Source organism: Leucoraja erinacea, chromosome 30 (assembly GCF_028641065.1).
Source record: "Leucoraja erinacea ecotype New England chromosome 30, Leri_hhj_1, whole genome shotgun sequence".
Lineage (NCBI taxonomy): Eukaryota > Metazoa > Chordata > Chondrichthyes > Rajiformes > Rajidae > Leucoraja > Leucoraja erinaceus.
Genome location: NC_073406.1, coordinates 11458197 through 11478330, shown reverse-complemented (window position 1 = coordinate 11478330; position 20134 = coordinate 11458197). Strand labels below are relative to the sequence as shown.

The 20134-nt window shown below is 45.9% G+C and overlaps 1 protein-coding gene across 3 annotated transcripts in view; it reads left to right on the top strand.

Moving 5' to 3' along the window:
• The window catches only part of LOC129711638 (endothelin-converting enzyme 1-like), a 209047-nt gene that overhangs the window by 110127 nt on the left and 78786 nt on the right, over positions 1-20134 (top strand). For all 3 annotated transcript variants that reach the window (XM_055659434.1, XM_055659433.1, XM_055659435.1), the window contains exon 2: positions 19953-20036. In XM_055659434.1, coding sequence (XP_055515409.1) covers positions 19953-20036 — 84 coding nt within the window. The remainder of the gene's footprint in view (positions 1-19952; positions 20037-20134) is intronic.

The window sequence follows — 20134 nt, the reverse complement described above, 5'->3', positions numbered from 1 at the left end:
AGGTAGGGTTGCCAACTGTCCCATATTAGCCGGGACATCCCGTTTATTGGGCTAAGTTGCTTTGTCCCGTAGCAGGACCATCAGCCCTTGTCCCGTATTTGACTGCTACTACATGGGTCGCGGGGATTGTCGGGTCGGAGCGCCGCGTCCGGCTCCGCCTCAACCGTCCCGACGTTGTGCAGCAGCAGCGCCTCAAACCATGGCCCCTTCGGTTGGCAGCCCGGCCAGCTGTCCGACCTTCCAACGTTCGCTTACCACCGACCCCTCCTTCTTATGGCCGATCATCGGTCCATGAGTTGGATGGGGTGCTGGACATTGGGCCCGATCCCGGGCCAAAACTCCTCAGCTGGCACGCCCGGCTGGGCTTTGTGTGCATTCCAGCACCCGAGCCAACTTATCATTCACCCAACCATGGCCGAGTCAGTCAACGAATTGCCGTCGGGGATTTGTCCCTTATTTTGACCTTTTGTCCCTTATTTGGGAGTGTGAATGTTGGCAACCTAGCAGAAGGACCTGTTACCACACTGTAAAACTATGACTCTGATTCTATTTGACTTACCAGAAGGCAGTGAGGCTGTGGGCAGAAATTGCGCAGCTGAGTGTGTATTTGAATGATTCAAATCAATATGCACTTTTGAACTTCTGTACATTTAGATGGCTTCAAATTGCAAAACACAGGGAGAGGGGAAGTTTGAGGGGAATTAGAGATTCTGTGCGGTCCATAGTTTCTCTCCTGCTCGCCCTCCCCCCCCCACCGCCCCCCCGAACCTCTCGCTCTGACATGGTAAACTATAATTGAATATCCTCGGGAGACTGGAGCCGATGATTGGTGGAAAGGATGACATTTTGACCTTCACCCTTTGACCTGAAGTCTCCAATAATCTATACTTAACAATCAGCGGCAAAACACTGGCCTGTTAACCTTTTTGACTGGAATTTGCTTCAGGGACTTACTCTGAAAATGTGACACTGAAAATTATTGCAACAGGTTGTTAACTAAAAATTAATTGTTCCAGATTCAAGAACAGTTTCTTCCCAGCTGTTATCAAGCAATTGAATCACCCTACCACAACTAGAGAGCAGTCCTGAACTTCTATCTATCTCATTGGTAACCTTCGGACTGTCTTTGATCAGACTTTACTGGCTTTACCTTGCACTAAACTTCATTCCTTTTACACTGTAAATGGCTCAATTGTAATCATGTATTGTCTTTCCATTAACTGGATAGCCCGCAACAAAATCTCTTCGCTGTACCTCGGTACACGTGACAATAAACTAAACTAAACAATTTTATTCAGTTGTGCTCCGAGAGGAATAGTTGAACAACTAACGATGGAAGGTGATCCCATCTTGTCCCTTACTTTGGACTAAACCTTGGGATGGCCACTTTGGATGAGTGGCCTTGAAGATGTAGTCTTTGATGTGGTAGGCAGCACAGAGGCGCAGCTAGTGGGAGTTGCTGCCTCACAGCTCAAGTGACCCCAATTCAATCCTGATCTCGGGTGCTGTTTGTGTGGAAGGGTTTCCTCCGGATACTCTTGTTTTCCTCTCGCCTCCTAGAGATGTGAGTTGTCAGATCATTTGACCACTGTAAATTGCCCATCAAGGATGGGTGAGCAGTAGAGTGTGAAATGAACGGATGGGAATTTGAAGAGAATAAAATGGCATTGGTGTAGGATTAGTAGAGCTAGGTACCTAATGGTCAGCATGCAATCAGTGGGATGAGACGGTGTTTCTGTGCTGTGTGACTATCTAAGTCATAGGAGCAGAATTAGGCCATCAAGTCTGGACCGCCATTCAATCATGGCTGATCTATCTTTCCATCTCAACCCCATTCTCCTGCCTTCTCCCCATAACCCCTGAGATCCTACTATTCAAGACTCCACCTTAAAAATATCCATTGGCAAGTCAAGTTAGGAACTTTTTCATCAAAATTAGTGCAAGGCGGGGTCATTTAGTGCAAGGCGGGGTCATTTAGTGCAAGGCAGGTTCCCATTCTTTAACATTTCTCCAGCAGCCACTCATGTTTGTCAGTGCCTGCCTCAGTTTGGACAGGCCGAAGTGCCTTGCAACTTGGGTTCCACCTTAAATGCAGCCCCTCATTTTTGTCAGTGCCTGCCTCACTTTGGACAGGCCGAAGTGCCTTGCAACTTGGGTTCCACCTTAAATGTGTTTAGTGAAACACCTGATATTGGGTGGGTCTCCTCCACGTCATCTGGTACCTGACATCACTCCTGTCCCGGGAGTCTGCAACCTTCCCTCCGGCCATGGCTGGAGTTTTTCACCTCCTATCCCATCCCAGTCCCGCTGCAGTATCAGTGCACAGGCTGATCAGAGCAGTAAACCTGTAGAGGCAAGGAACTGCAGATGCTGAGTTCAAAACAGTAGGCTGCAATCCGTCTTTCATTTAAAAAAAACATAATCAGTAACTCGAAGAAAAATGCAACACAGATGGGATTTAATGAGATGATTTAAATATATTAGTTTATATCACATAATATCAATTCACCCAGAAACAAATATAACTATGAACTTTTGCAAATTGCCACCATAAAACTAAATTAATTTTGCACGACCCTTTGAAGTTTATCCATGCGTTGAAGGAGAGCCTTGTTTATAGCCGGTCTAGTACTTTTTAACTATTCTGATACGGGATTATTACAAACTAGGCAGCCCATTTGTAAATGGCATGATCTAGCAAACAACAACATAAAACAACCTGCTCACAGGCGCAGCAATATTGTTACTGTGCCTTACAGCGGCAGAGACCCGGGTGCTGTCTGTATGGAGTTTGTACGTTTTCCCTGTGACAGTGTGGGTTTTTACAATTTTATCGAAGCCTATTAACCTGCAGACTTGTTCGTCTTCGGGGAGTGGAAGGAAACCGGAGCACCCAGAGAAAACCCACACGGTCACAGGGAGAATGTACAAACTCTGCACAGGCAGCACCCGTAGTCGGGATTGAACCCGGGTCTCTGGCGTTATAAGGCAGCAACAATACAGCTGTGCCACTTTGCCACCCTTACTCCAAGGATAAACACTCGTGCGAGGGACCATAGCTGAACTTTAGATCAGAATCGTTATAATCTTCTAAACCTAACACTAAATTCAAAATCCATCAACTGTAAAAGCTGGATATTTGAAACAAGATTAATTGATTGATTGATTGATTTAATCTCTCCCATCCTGAGGTTTTTGTGCTTGGTTCTACCTTTCCTTCCTATTCCCCTTCCTCGTCCTCAAATGAAGAAGGTTCTCAACCCAGAACGTCACCCATTCCTTCTCTCCAGAGATGCTGCCTGCCCTGCTGAGTTACTCCAGCATTTTGCATCTCTTGTTTTTGGTTTAAACCAGCATTTTGTGTCTAAGTTCAGTTTAACCAGCATCTGCAGTTCCTTCCTACACACCCTACTTAACCTTTCTGTTTCTCCCGCCACAGATGCTGCCCATTCTGAAGCATTTTCTGTTTTAGATTTCCAACATCTGCTTTTGTTCGAATTTTTTTCCCCCTTGTGGTTTTCCAGGTTATCTGGTTTTGCATTTCAGATTTACATGGGTTTTTAAATACTATCACATTCACGATCAATGTGTGCGCAAATCCAGTTGCAATTCACATGGACCCAACAACTTTGGTGTGTGAATTTCCCACGGCAATAACTTGTAATGTCGACACAGCCAGGATGCAAGAGGAAGGGAAGACTGCTAACCTGTCAAATGTGGGAAGTCCCAGAGCAATAAAGCATTGACTTAAAAATTGTAAATAGTCTCAGTGAGTGGTGGGTGGAAGTCTGCGTGCGATCGGAGCCAACAGGAATGGTTGGTGCATTTGTGGGATGCCTTGGACGAGTTGGATGGTGAATCTGGACAAGGTTTCCCCAATTTGGGAACTCTTTCCAATCCATGGAGGCTTGAAGGAGTTTGCTCATTCCGCATGCCCACCACCCTTCGTCCAGGACCCTCGTCCAGGTTCTGCCCACCTCCGCCGCAGAATCCTAAGGAACATCAAACCCAGATTAGCAGGTTCAAGATGCTTCAAAAGTCGAGCGTTCAGTCATGTCTCTGAAACAGACTCAAATGGTGCCCAATCCGTTGGAGCGAGCGTATACGACAGCAGCTCCACGTATCAATAGACGAGCGCCAAGTGGCCGTGTTCCCATGTTTCCCTATTAAGGCAATAGTGATAACCCACGTGGTCACAGGGAGAACGTGCAAACTCCGTATAGACAGCACCCCGAGTCAGGATTGAACCCGGATCTCTGGCATTGTAAGGCAGCAACTCTACCGCTGCGCCACCGTGTCACCGCTCCAATTACCCTCTTTCCCTTAATTGTAATTATAAACAACCTTTGGAGTCATAGATTTGTTGCTTCTAGTTCCCTATTCAGAGAACTTCAGGCCATAATATAACACACAGTAATACTGGTGAGGTTATATTATTATCTGTACCATCTATTAAACGAGATCGTCAACTGAGGCCTCCATCAAACCACTTGGGTGAATGTTAACGGTCTGGTAGAATTGGGAAGTACATTAATGTTCTCCCTCTCGGCTAGGCCGATTGACATGATGGAAGCTTTCAGATCAACATCATATTTGCTGATAAATGGAAGCACGAGAGGCTTGAGCAAAAGGCTGGAGGAACTCAGCAGGTCAGCCTGGAAGGAATGGACATACATTGTTTCATGCTTCCACCCTTCAAACGTTGACGTTTGAAGAAGGCTCCCAAACCGCAGCTTACGACACAGCGGTATGAATATTGATTCCTGTAACTTCAAGTAACCCTCGCATCCCATCTCTCTCCGTCCCTCCCCCACCCGAGTCATCGTACTAGCTTCACTGTCTTCCCGTTGAGTTTCACAGTCCATATAACTCGTTATCACCTAGCCCGCAGCCAACAATGGACCATTGTGGGCTCCACCTTTTCCTTGATCATCGTTGCTTTTTGCATATCTTTCATTCATTTGTCCTCTGTACCTTCTGGATCTCTCGTTTCCCTTTCCCCGACTCTCAACCTGAGGAAGGGTCTCGACCCGAAACGTCACCTGTTCCTTTTCTCCAGTAATGCTACCTGACCCACTGAGTTGCTCCAGCTTTTTGTGTCTTGTTGAAATGATCAGAAACGCACATAGTGATTAGAATCCATAGTCTTTTATTCGCAACTCTGCAGAGGAAACACTCTGTGCTTTTATTTTCATGCATGCAGCTAGTCTAACTAGAGACTGGAAGAGGGAGAGAGAGAGAGACTCACTATCAAGCCTGTGGGCGGATCAGCAGTATGAGTGACACAAGGAGTGTGCAGCATGCATAATCTGTGTGGTAACATATATATAGTATCGACACACTAATCTACATCCTCCCTCTTAAAGAATTAAATGCAAATGTAAAACTACTGATTACTACAAAGAATTAAATGTATACTACTGATTATATAACGCACATATAGTATGGTCAATAAATTGGAGGAAGTTCAAACATAGCCCAGATACTTTACGGTGGGCTTGCAAACACAACCTACTTGAGTACGGTACAGTCCTGCATCTTCCCCCCCATCACTGGGGACACGATCGGTGGTGAAATAGGTGTCGGAGATTGAAACGGCATTCCCGGTGACGAAACTGGAGACTTTGGCACAGATGGAGGCGGTGTGGTCATCGGCGAAGTAACCGGATCAGAAACAGGTTGTCGCGCTGGTGCAGTCGGGCCGATGCCACTGTATGTGGATGGAAGTGTACTTGTGCGGTCAGGATAGTACGTAGGAGGTGGTGGCTCATTCACAGGCAGGATATGTTGCCTATTACGTCTGAAGGTGCCGCCATCCCACTTCTGACACCATGTTGAAATGATCAGACTCACACATAGTGATTAGAATCCATAGTCTTTTATTAGCAACTCTGGGGAGGAAACACTCGGTGCTTTCGCCTACACCCATGCAGCTAGTCTAACTAGAGAGAGAGAGACTCACTATCAAGCCTGTGGGCGGATCAGCAGTATGAGTGACATAAGGAATGTGCACCATGCATAATCTGTGTGGTAACACATATATAGCATCGACACACTAATCCACATGTCTATCTTTCATTCCTACCCAAAACGTCATCTGTCTATTCCCTCCAGAAACGCTGCCAGAGTTTTTCCAGCCTTTTGGTTTTGGCTCAAATTGCAGTTTGTGGGAGGTTGCTGTGTCTAAATTTCTATCATGCTACATTCATTGCAATAATCACTGCTCTTCAAAGGCATTGCATTGGCTATGTGGGTCAATGCACCGTCGAACAAACATCTTATTTAGTTCTTCAGATGGGCGGTGCTGAGCTGGTGTCTGGCCCCAGGCTTGGGTGGAGGAATAAAAATGTGTCTTAGTTCCTGCTTCTAACACTGTTGGGTAATTGTGGGCTTGTACCATGAGCTAAGATATTAACCATCCTCCCAACAACTAGAGAACAGTCCTGAACTACTAGCTACCTCAATGGGGACCCTTGGACTATCTTTGATCAGACTTTACTGGACTTTATCTTGCACTAAACGTTATTCACATTATTCCCTTTATCATGTATCTGTACACTGTGGAAGGCTCGATGGTAATCATGTATTGTCTTTTGGCATGCAACAGAAGCTTTTCATTGTACCTCGGTACATGTGACAATAAACTGGACTCAAACTCTACTCTAGTTTCCCTTTCCCCAAAGTCTGAAGAAGTGTCTCCTCTTAGGAGCAGATGCTGCGTTGATGGAGAAATTGAGAGTAGGGGTTAGCGTTGTCGCAGGGCACAAGGAAGTGTAGCCCAGGTAATTGTGGGAGTCTGTAGGCTTATAGAAGATGCCAGTTGAGAGTCTGTCCCCTGTGATGGAGTCAGAGAATTCAAGAGAGTGGTGTCATAGGTCCATCTCTTACATGCCAGGTTTTGTCCTGCCACTCCTCTCTTCCAGCTGTTTCTCTGTAACCACCCCCACCCCCACCAAACACAAAATCAGTCTGAAGAAGGGTCTTGACCCAAACCTTCACCAATTCCTGAGATGCTGCTTGACTCGATGAGTTACTCCAACACTTTGTGTCCTTTTTTTTGTTGTAAACCAGCATCTGCAATTCCTTGCTTGTACCTTCTTGGTTCTGCACGCAGTGTTACGTGTAAATGGAAAACCCTGCATATATAACCTGCACTTAATAAGCATAATTAATGACGACTTGCTCTCAACATTAAATCTTCAGCCTGTATTTTGAGTGGAACTGGAGCCACATAAAGGAGTCAACACGGCTAGCTCATTGTTTCTACAGCAACAAAACTTTTTCATAAACAATGTGCACACTAGTGATAAATAGTTGGCAGTGTAGGTCAGTCAAGTGTTCGAAGTGCGCTGTCTGAACTGCTGACTGCTCCTTGCATTACATCAGTGCTTTCAAATCAATACTACAATTGATTCCCACCATTCGCACAAGCATGGTACTGAATTGACTTGACTTGTAACTTTGGGTCTTTTGAAAAGATTTCCCCATGTGGAAAAAAGGTATATATTGTGAGTGCCAAAAAATGTGGATCCAAGGAGAATCTTAAAGGAGAAAGTTGTGGTTGCTGGACGTTTAGCTGGCTGGAATTTTGTGAGTGATAGTTGGTGCATGATGAGACTGATGGCCACTCGGAACCAGTCCTGAACTATCGTCTCACTAAACGTTATTCCTTGTCTCGGTACTCGGGGCTCTCGTGGACATTTTTCATCATGTTGAAAAATCTTCACGAGTCTTCCCGTGCTTGCCTGCCGTTAGCGAGTCTTCCCGAGTACCTGCCGTTAGCGCTAAGAGACGTCCCCGAACTCCGATGTGCCCGCTACGTTCATTCTCCGTGCTTACCACGAGTTTGATTTATTTTTTTAAAACGCGGGAGAGCTCTTGGAATGAACTCGCACCGTGGAACAGGGCTATAAGTTGACTGGAATTGTGCAAGTGATAGTTGGTGCATGGTAAGACTGATCTCTTGAAGTGTACTACAGTTAAGTTGACACTCAATGCTTACTGTTGGAAGCTCTACTGATAAGCCTGATTCATGCCTTGAGCACAAAGCTTCCAGTTTATATCTAACAATGAACGTTTTTCATTTGGAAAATGCCACTATCTCAGCCTTGCCACGATTGTGCTTCCAGATGAGAGTACACATGCTAGCCCTTATTGGGAATGAAAGCCAAGAACACTATGAAACACTCAGCAAGTCAGGTGGCATCTGTGGAGAGAGAGAGAGAGAGAGAGAGACAGAATTAATGTTTCAGATCAACAATGCTGATAAAACTGGGAAAGGTTTTATGTTTTGGAGAATGGGGGCAGGGGCGGTGGGTTCAAATAGGAAATTTTTGAGGATATCTTCCAGGAGAGAGTGAATGGTAGTGGAGATGGGTGAAAGGGGGTGGTCAGGTCAAGGTGTATCTGAAAGAGCAATAACAAACAGAAACAGCAATTCAAGTCTCGAATACCTGAAGAGAAGGGGGAAAGCAAACTGAAACGTTGGAGTGGACTGCAATTGCTGGAGAGTGGAAGTTGTTGAACTTGTTTTGACTCCTGAAGATTGTGATGGGCCAAGTTGGAAGATGACGTGCTGCGTCTCGAGCTTGCCATGATTCATTGGGATAGTATTGGAGGCCACGAAGGCCAAGTCAAGGTGCGAGCATAGAAACATAGAAACATAGAAATTAGGTGCAGGAGTAGGCCATTCGGCCCTTGGAGCCTGCACCGCCATTCAATATGATCATGGCTGATCATCCAACTCAGTATCCCGTCCCTGCCTTCTCTCCATACCCTCTGATCCCCTTAGCCACAAGGGCCAACTCCCTCTTAAATATAGCCAATGAACTGGCCTCGACGACCCTCTGTGGCAGAGAGTTCCAGAGATTCACCACTCTCTGTGTGAAAAAAGTTCTTCTCATCTCGGTTTTAAAGGATTTCCCACTTATCCTTAATCTGTGACCCCTTGTCCCAGACTTCCCCAAAATCGGGAGCAAACTTCCTGCATCTAGCCTGTCCAACCCCTTAAGAATTTTGTAAGTTTCTATAAGATCCCCTCTCAATCTCCTAAATTCTAGAGAGTATAAACCAAGTCTATCCAGTCTTTCTTTATAAGACAGTCCTGACATCCCAGGAATCAGTCTGGTGAACCTTCTCTGCACTCCCTCTATGGCAATAATGTCCTTCCTCAGATTTGGAGACCAAAGCTGTACGCAATACTCCAGGTGTGGTCTCACCAAGACCCTGTACAACTGCAGTAGAACCTCCCTGCTCCTATACTCAAATCCTTGATGTCATGAAGAAGGTCTTAGTGACTGTTCATCAATACATTTTTGTAAATGTTAGGTAGCAGTTGTTGAGTGACGTGCAGGTTCCTCATGAACATGTCTGGTGTGATCCTTCATTTTGATGCTCCTTCAGGGAGATGTATATTTTTTTCAATCTTGTCCAGAACTGATTTGTTTTTGGTCTTGCAACAGACCACATCTTAAACCAAACTAAACCCAAAGCAAACTCCGAATCATTCTTGACAGACATGTGTTGCCACAAATAAAAACAGAAAATGCCGAAATCACCCAACTAGTCAGAGGGGGTGAGCTGGCATTCAGGTCAAAGACTCTGTGTCGGTGTTGGAGAGAGCGATCAAGGAGGATGGGCCAATTGCAGGCAGGTAGGACCAGTGTCGATGGGACACATTGGCCAGTGTGGGCAAGTTGGGCCAAAGGGCCTGTTTCCACAAATGCTACCAGACCTGTCCTGTGTATCCAGCATTTTCTGTTTTTACTTTGTACTTCCAGCACCTGCAGTATTTTGACTTTCATTATTTCTATAATGAAACTTTCATCCAACCTTCCCTAATTCACCCATCCCATGGGATCCCTTTGGCTCATCTAATGTATGCAAAGACTTCTCAAAGGGCTGTTTACTTCCATTACTATTCTGTGCAATTTGGTCAGACAGTTTGAATTTGTTCATTGAAGATAGACACAAAATGCTGGATGACTGGAGGAAGGGAATAGGAAACGTCACATATTTCTTTTCTCCAGTGATGCTGCCTGACCCACTGACTTCCTCAAGCATTTTGTGTCTCTCTTCGGTGTAAACCAGCATCTGCAGTTCCTTCGCACATGCTATGAACTTGTTAATTGCTAGTTCACATCCTTGTTGTAAGCTGAAACACCAGGTTAACTTCCTCAATGCAGGGCTCTGGTCTAGCTGCACCTTTTGCGCTGTTGCCATGGATGTTATGTTTGAGACAACTGTGGTGCAGCTGTTTCTCAGTTCCAGCCACTGGGATTCGATCCCGATCCTCTGGCGCTCTCTGCGTGGAGTTTCTCCATGTGCTCCGCCTGCCTGCTTCTATTGCAAAGAGGTGCTTGCGGATTAATTAGCTAATGTAAACTACACCGAGCAACTAAAGAATTGAAAGGGCTTTGATGGGCATGTGTGAGAGAGAAAAGGTTGCTAGCGTGTTGAGGAATACAGAGAAGGGCAACTGGGATTGCACCCTCAGGAGAAGGCATGAACCGAGGGGACAAAATGGCTCTCTGGACAACCGGGGTAAGATTCTCAATTTTATTCTTTGTCCATGTTTAGACAACTGAGTTACTCCAGTTTTTTTCTGTTCATCTTCGGTTTAAACTACCATCTGCAGTTCCTTCCTGCATATTTAGACAGTTAGCGGTTTGGGGAAAAGTGGTGGAGTGGCAGGTCGCCAACTCGGCTTCAGTGGCGAGAAGGAGTGGCCCCACCTCCAGCAGTGTCAATGGCACCTCCATCATTCTGGCTTGCGTCAATTGGTTCAAACTGCTTTAAATGGGCAGGCTATTCTTGGGCAGTTGTACTTGGGGAGCTGGCAAGAAACTCCAGAGCTCCAAGAAGTTAAAGAAGAGAAGAATCCTGACTTGGAATTGTTTTTATTGTGCACAAGGTTAGAAATGTATTTATTTTCACGAGTCAAACGCCTCACCCGTCCCAACTTGGGTTGTGCTTAAGACTGGGCGTTTCGATGAGAGATGGTTGGGTCAGTTTCAGCCTCAGCTGTTGTGCTCAACTGTCTGGAAAGTAGAGGGTTAAGCTTTGTGGGAAATGAATGGATGCACTAACGTATTGACGAAAAGTGATCCTAAGCATATTCAAATCAGAATGTTTACATATTGAAATCATAGTTAGTGCGCGCACAGCCCTGCTGTACAGCAGTCACATTTCTATCGTCATAATGCTCCACAAAGCAGAATCAATCAAATGGTGTTGCTCTTTTCAATAAACACAGTTCTCCCATTTAATTTTTTCTTAACCCATTCTCCCGAGTATCAAAAGTGAGTTTGGAAGTATTCTAAATCTCACTGAAGTATTAAGTGATGGGGTGTGATAAGGTTCTACTATGCTTTTAAAGTAGAGAATTGATTATCCATTAGTCAAGGTCTTTTGCGTTCCTTAGGCTGGATTGTCTTTTGTTGTTCAATCCACTTCAACTCCATTTACTTTTTAGACAGCTAATCTGTAGCAGTGCAGGCTCTGAACTCCACTCGCCTCTTAATGCGCTGTGGCACCATTCAGCCATGGTCTGTCTCTGCTTGCAAATTTAGTTTAGTTTTGAGATACGGACGGAAACGGGCCCTTCCGCCTACCAGGTCCGCGCTGACCAGCGATCAGCCCATACACTAGCATTACCCTACGCACTGGGGACAATTTACAGAAATTTACAATTTACGTCTTTGGAGTGTGGGAGAAAACCGGAGCACCCGGAAAAAAACAACTGGGTCACAGGGAGAACGTGCAAACTCTGTACAGACAACATCCGTAGCCAGGATCGAACCTGGGTCTCTGGCGTTGGAAGTCATCAACTCTACCACTGCGCCACTGCACTGCCCTACTAGTTTCTCCATGGTCTCCTTGTTTATTTACATTTGATCCCTTCCAAAATAAATGGGCAGTAAGCAAATTGACTCTTTGAATACTGGACTTTCTGCTCATTCTCCAGCTTTAATCTTTTTCAAGTCCTCATCCCTTGGAGTGTTTGCAATGTTAAGGCAGCGGTGTTTACTCTGAAGTAGGGCCTCATTCAAATGCCACCTCGCAATGGTACAATGCAGCAAAATCTGGGTCTGAAGAAGGGTCTCGACCCGAAACGTCATCCATTCCTTCTCTCCAGAGATGCTGCCTGTCCCGCTGAGTAACTCCAGCTTTTTGTGTCGAACTTCGGTGTTTAATTTAAGTTGCTTGAACGTTTAGAATCTAAATTTTCCAATCAATACCATCCAATATCCAGGTTAAGTGATTTTTTTAAATTGCATGGTTAATTGTCTGGGTTATTTCCTCCTCCAAAGCATTTTGACAAGCTTAAAATTTATTAACAACATCTGGAGTTTTAATTTCCCTGAAGATCCGCTGGATTATCTGGACCCAGTGCATCAGCCTCTAAAGTACATGTAGCTGCTTTTGAATCCAGATGTAACAAGTTGGATTTCACAAATTAGTAAAATATGAGTAGCGGGCCTGTGGCCAGACTTGTCGCAACACTTGTAACTGCACAACTTGTGCATATAAACTTTAACCTTTGCATATTGGCAAAACAAAACAAAAGAAAGTCCATGTGTTATTTGTTTGTTGTAACTACCTTTTTACTTTGCGTTCAGTTTACTGTCACGTGTACCGAGGTACAGTGAAAAGCTTTAGTTGCACGCTAACCGGTCAGGGAAAGACAATACATGATTACTTTGGCCATGTGTAGGAAAAAACCGCAGATGCTGGTTTAAACCGAAGATAGACACAAAAGGCTGGAGTAACTCAGCGGGACAGGCACGATCTCTGCACTGAAGAAGGGTCTCAACCTGAAACGTCACCCATTCCTTCTCTCCAGAGATGCTGCCTGTCCTGTTGAGTCACTCCAGCACTTTGTGTCTATCTTCGATTACTTTGGCCATTACTGATAGATGTAAGAGTGATGTGCCATTACCTAAAATTTGTCTGTACCCCCCCCCCCCATACCAAGATGACTAAAAAATTGTTCTCATGGCAGCAGTAATTTAGACCAGCCCATCAAAGAAAATTTGGCATCAGTTGTGAAAGTGCAAATTGATGGTGGATAGCTTTGCAACGACCTTCTAACGTAATGCTTTCCAGGAGTAACAGGAAGCCTCCATAGACTAGAGATATCTTTGTGAATTACTTTGAGACTTACTTTAGTTGGACAAAATCTACAATGGCCAGATTTCACTGAGATCAGCAAGTACTGTTGGCTAATGTAACAACTTATTCCCTCTTCAGACACTGCCAATGAATCTTTCACAACCACCCCCCATGAGGAGTGTGGAGTTTCTGCTTGCTTCTCACTTATAGGACACAACTTCCAGCATTGCGCTTTGCACTCGGTACTACACTGGAGATTTAGCTTGCGTTTTCAGCTTCATTTCTGGGAGTGGGGCTTGTGTCACCGTTGTATCGGACTTGGGCCATGCTGTTCCCTAGAGATGAGACCGGCAATCATGTCAGACAGAGCTAGAGATTTCCATCCTTGTTTTATCAAAAGATCAGGAGAAACTGCTGGATAATACCTTCGTGTGTCAGAGTCTGCTTCATTGGCAGAGGCTTAAAAATAGGATCTGTGTAACCAAAATGAGTAGTTTATTGTCACGTATACCTAGATGCTTTTGTTGCGTAAAGATGTACATTGTGTGTCGGAGCAACTACAGATGCTGGTCTACACCGAAGATAGACACAAAATGCTGCAGGCAGCATCTCTGGGGAAAAGGAATAGGTGACGTGACGTTTCAGATCAAGACATTAGACAGATAAAGAAAATGTTTGACCTCTTGAGACCATTTGGCTTTAATAAACTGCATGTGTAGGAATGACCAAACATTGGTTTAAAGAGCAGACACTCCAGATCATTTGGGACCAATAGTTTAATTACATGTTTTAATCTGTCTCCAACACAAAATGTGGATTCAAATGCTGTGGTGTAAGAGATGTCACCTCACAATGGTACAATGCACCAAAATCTGAGCCTGAAGAAGGGTCTTGACCCAAAACGTCACCCATTCCTTCTCTCCTGCTGAGTTACTCCAGCTTTTTCGTGTCTATCATCATGGCCTTCTGGTCAAGGTTAGGGGGGGGTCAATGACTTGGTTGTCAGGGGGGGGGGTGGTGGTCAGTGCTTGTGCTGAGGAGGTGGGGGGGGTGGGGGGGGGGGGGGGAACATTAGTTTGCGGTGTTGGAGGTACATTAGGGGGGGGGGAGGTCTCTTGGGGGGGTTGTGGGGTTGGGGGGGGGAGGGGTTAGGGAGTTGGGGTGGCAGAGTGTTTGTTGGGGGGGGGGGGCGGCTGAGATGCGAAACAGCAGGCAAAGGTGATGCCCGGGCAACTGCCGTTTTTGATCTGGGGGGCTGGCATGGGGACAATTCGTTTTCAAAGATGTGCTTTTGGCAAAAAGAACATTTTGTACTTTGAAGATTTAAATGGCGATATAAAAACAGGACATTTTCAAAAACAGCTGCACTCATTTCGAGCTGTAGGCAAAGAATACAAGATCTAGGAACTGATAAACGCAAAATACCGAGACTGTCTTTGCTTTTAATTAGATCAGAGATTATGGACGTTGCAGATATTGCCAGAATTTGCCGCGTATCGCTAATTACCCCTGAATTGAGGAGGCAGCTCAGAATTAGCAACGTGCTGAGTCAAACTGGCCAATCTACCTGCAATGGCACACTTCCTCACCAGAACATGTTGGTGAACCAAATAGAGTTGTTAAGTCAGTCCGGTAGTTTTAACCCCTCAGCTGAGACAGACTATGTTTTTAATTGCAGATTTATTTATTTATCTGAATTTAATCGTAAATGTCATGAAGGGATTTTAATCTTGTGTCGGTAGATCAAAGGTCCAGAGGGCTATGGCTGTACATCCAGCAACTCAAGTGCCACATTACGATATTCATTTGAGATGTGGACATCACTGCAGGGGCATGTATTGTCCCTGATAGACACAAAATTCTGGAGTAACTGAGCGGGTCAGGCAGCATCTCTGGAGAAAAGGAATAGGTGACGTTTCCGGTTGGACTCTGTCTGAATGCAAAGTTCCGACCCGAAACGTCACCTAGTCCTTTTCTCCAGAGTTTCTGCCAGACCCGCTGTGACTCCAGTATTTTGTGTATATCTTTGATATGAACGAGCATCTGCAATTCCTTCCTACACATGTATTGCTCCTGAGATGGCAGTGGTGAAGATGTTGCCACGATGTTGTCCATTGGGAGGTTCAGGATTCGATATCTTTTTCAGTCATAGAAAGGTGCAGCATGGAAAACGGATCCTTTGGTTTACCAAATCCATGCCAACCACAAACAACACATTTTTATACAAATCCAGGCCCTATTAGTTTCATTCTTCCCCACATTCCCATCAACTGCCCTCTCCCCATCATTCTCCGCAGATTTTACCACTCATCTACACGCCAAGGGGAATTCCCAGTGGCCAATTAACCTGCTAACCTGCATGCATTTGCAGCATGGGAGGAAAGCAGAGCAGTAGAAGCACTTCAAACTCCACATAGGCAGCACCAGAGGTCAGGATTGATCCCGGGTTGCTGGAGCTGTGAGGTCGCAGCTGTACCACTGCACCATTGTGACGTTGATGAAGAAGCGTTGATATATTTCCAGGTGTGCATGGTGCATGAGTTGAGGGAAATGTACCATTGGTGGTGTCCATCAGCACTTGCTGCCCTTGGTCTAGGTGGTGGTTGTTGCAGGATTGAGAGATGTTGAAGAATTGTTGCTGAGTTGTCACAATGCATGTTGTGGCTGGCTGGCACTACAGTCACCCTGTGCCACAGGCAATGGAGTGAATAGTTGTAGTGCAGAATGAGACACCAGTCACTCTGTTTCCAACTGATAACTGCTGTGCTGTAAAGAACTATTAGAGCAGCACAGCGACGCAGCTGATAGAGCCGCTTCCTTGCAGCACCAGAGACCCAGGTTCAATCCTGACCTCGGGTGCTACTGTTGTGGAGTCTGCACGTTCTCCCTGTGATTGCCTGGTATTCCTCCGGATGCTGCAGTTTTCTCCCACACCCCCTCCCTCCCCCTCCCACCCCCGGCAAGACGTGCGGGTTTGTAGGTTAACTGGCCTCTGTAAAATTGCCCCAAATGTGCAGGGAATGGTATAACAGAACTAGTTTGCATGGGTAGACAAAATTGCTGGAGAAACTCAGCGGGTGAGGCAGCATCTATGAAGAGACGGAAATGGACGACGTTTTGGGTCGAGACCCTTCTTCAGACTGATCTGGGGGGGGGGGGGGGGCGGGAAGAAGAAAGGAAGAGGTGGAGACAGTGGGCTGAGGGAGAGCTGGGAAGGGGAGGAGAAAGCAGGGACTATCTGAAATTGGAGGTCAATGTTCATACCGCTGGGGTGCAAACTGCCCAAGCGAAATATGAGGTGCTGCTCCTCCAATTTACGGTGGGCCTCACTCTGGCCATGGAGGAGGGCCAGGACAAAAAGGTCAGATTCGGAATGGGGGAGGAGTTGAAGTGCTGTGCCACCGGGAGATCGGGTTGGTTATTGCAAACCGAGCGGAGGTGTTGGGTGAGGGATCGCTAAGCCTACACTTGGTCTCACCGATGTAGATCAGCTGACATCTAGAGCAGCGGATGCAATAGATGAGGTTGGAGGAGATGCAGGTGAACCTCTGGAAAGACTGCTTGGGTCCTTGAATGGAGTCAGGGGGGGGGGAAGGTAAAGCGACAAGTGTGATCAATTGTCAGCATGTACCCAGGGCTGTTTCCATGCTGTATCTCTAAACTATGAACTAAATAATGTTTTTATTTACTGAGATTAATTTATTGTTGTGGCAAGAAAAAAATGGTTGTGTATTGTCCAGAGCACGCTGTGTGAAAGGGATGAGGAAGCGAGTTTGATGGAACTTTCCAAAGCCAATTGAATGTATCTGGAAAATGGAACTAATTGGAAAACTCACATGGCAACCAAAAGTGCTGGAAATACCGAGCTGCCAAGCAGCATGTGAAGAGAGAGAAAGAAACAGAACCTTTCTGGTTGATAAACCTTTTGTCGGCTTGAAATGTTGGCTTTCATTCTCTTTGCTCACAGACAAGACTTTAGACTTTAGAGATACAGCATGGAAACTTGCCCTTCGACCCATCGAGTCCACGCCGATCACAGTAGCATTATCTTACACAATGGGGACAATTTACAATTTTTACTCTGTACAGCAGGCACCCAGAGTAAGAATCGAACCCAGGCCTCTGGCACTGTGAGGCAGCAGCTCTACCTGCCCCCTCAAAGACCTGATGAGCTGTTTGTTTTCAGGGCAGACAAAAAATGCTGGAGAAACTCAGCGGGTCTATGGAGAGAAGGAATAGGCGACGCCTCGGGAAGGGTCTCGACCCGAGGCGTCACCTATTTCTTCTCTCCATAGATGCTGCCTCACCCGCTGAGTTTCTCCAGCATTCTTTGTCTCCCTTTGATTTTTCCAGCATCTGCAGTTCGTTGTTAAACAGCTGTTTGTTTTCAGCTATTTCTGTTTCTCATCATCTGCTGTGTTTACGTATTTAATTTCAGCCGGGTAGATGGGCTGAATGGTCTCGTGCCTGGTGCCGTTCTGTGACCAGTGTTTAATCAGTCAACATTCCTTCCGCTCACTTTCTCTCCACTTTCACCTTCATGGGTAGCCGAGGTGGCGATGGTTTATCTGGTGTTTTGCCCTGATCCAACAAAGGAACAAGGTGTGTGTACAGACACTGTGTGTTCTCCATCTTTGCAGATTACAATCTAAATGGCTGGCTTTGAATACACAGCACAGAATCAGATCCTTCAGCCTGATAAAAAATCTTTGCTTCACACTTGTCCTGTAGCACTAACAAGCTTTTCCCCTCTTCCTATCTCCATTGTGTGCGAGCATGTTTCCGTTCAGCAGCTACTTACAGCGTCTCATAATTCAATCTCTCTTCGACAAAGGTTCTGATGAGTGGATAGACACAAAATGCTGGAGTAACTCAGCGGGTCAGGCAGCATGCCTGGAGAAAAGGAGTAGGTGACGTTTCGGGTCAAGACCCTTCTGATGAGTTGCGTGTATTTGGCCCATAGCTTTGATCTCTTTCCCTGCATTTCCTATTTATTTCCACCCAGTCAAGTCCTGAATGGGAGACACAAAATGTTGGAGTAAATCACCGGGTCAGGCAGCATCTCTGGAGAAAAGGAACCCTCTCTATGGCGAACCATGGAACCCAATGGTTTGAATATTGAATTTTCATCTTTTAGGTAATGCATTCTTTCATACACACTCCATCTACCTATTTTTTTTAATTCATAGAATCATACAGCATGGAAACAGGCCCCTCGGCCCAACCTGCCCCTGCCAACCAAGATGACCTATCTACCCCAGCACCACTTGCTTGTGTTTGGCCCACATCTCTCTAAATCTTTCCTGTCCATGTACCTGACCAAATGTCTATTATTCTCCCTTTGTTCATTTCTCCCATTCCCCTCACCCCACTTGGTTCCCTCCCTCACCGTCCCTTCCCCATCTGCTTCCACTTATTCCACCCTCTATCCCACCGCTCACCCTCCTGCACCGCCAATCTGGTGCCCTCTGTCCACCATCTTCTCCGCATCTTGTTCCACCTATTAGTTTCTATCGCACTGCTCCCTTCCCCTGCCTGGCTCCATCTGCCCATCATCCCCATCCCCAGGTCAGTGGATATTTTTAAGTCAGAGGTAGGTCGGTAGATTCTTGATTAGTACAGGCATCAGAGGTTATGGGGAGAAGGCAGAATGATGGACTTGTGAGGGAGAGATAGTTCAGCCACGAATGAATGGCAGAGTAGACTTGATGGGCCGAATGGGCTAATTCTACTCCTATCACTTATGACCCTAGGAACTTCTGACTTGCACGATTGGCCTGGATGCTGCATCACCCACCGAGTTCCTCCAGCATTCTGGTTTTTTGTGCGCTTTGGACTATCTTATGTTGTTGAATTATTTTCAAAGGTGTAATTGATCTGAAACCCACCTCTGTCTTTGAACTGCAATGCAAAGCTTAATTTTGCAACCAGAGCTCTTGCTGCCCTCGGTGAGTGGGGCTGGCAGGGGATCTTGGATTGGGTGTGTTTTATTGCTATACCGGATGCAAAATCAACTCCACATGGGCAAGGGAGCGTTCACTTTCATCGGCCACGCTCTGTGTAATTTGAAGTCCCCTCTCACAAGATGTTGCCGAGAGCCGAAGTCCAGACACTGAAAGGGTTAAGGCAGTGCTTCCGCTTCACCTGGGGACTTGGTGAAAGTCAGATCTGACAGCAGATAAGCCCAACCACTCTGACTGCAGGAGGGAATACGGAGCTCTATAGGAATGTCTTAACAAGCTCCTCCCTCCCTAATGCTGCTGGTTTAACAAAAAGCAACAACAAATTTGAGAAGTAACTAAAGACTTCTGACAAACAAGTTTGGTGTGTTTGTATCCGAACAGGATATTTACTTTTCTGAGCCCTCCATAGCTGCCCATGTGGGAGTTCATGAACAAGGAAGTTCGTTCCTCATTAACCTTTGTGTTTTAACCAATCGCTCATTTCTTCGTTCCATATCACAAAATACTGTGATATTGTGAAAGACGGTGAAAGGAATTTAAATGACTGCTGCTTCCGGCACAAAGAGGTGTTTCACTCGAACTTGTTGCCACTGAGAACAACGTGTTGCATTACAAAGGAAAGGGGAGTCTGGCAGTGGCAGCAGCACCGGGAACGAATTTGTGGCAATTCCAGTGTTTATGTTTGAACGGATTTGGGTTTTCTCAGGTGTGGTGTGACGGGCCAGTCTCGGCAGCGGGGGAGCGAACTTGCCTAAACTCCCTGGGGCTGCTGTGGATTTCACCAGATCTGAGACCGACATCATATGGCGGGTCTTTGGGGTCTGACTGAGAAATATGGAAGCACTCAGAGAATCTGTTCTCCATTTGGCCCTTCAGATGTCAACGTACAAGCGAGCCACCTTTGACGAGGATGACCTGATCGACTCCACTGTTGATGAAGTGTACCCAGAAGGCGTGCAGGTGTGTTGAATGCTTAGCCTATGTGAAATAGCACTGCATGTTTTACCCTTATTAGCGGCTATCGCAAAATCCCCCCCCACGTCTTAAGCACTGGATTG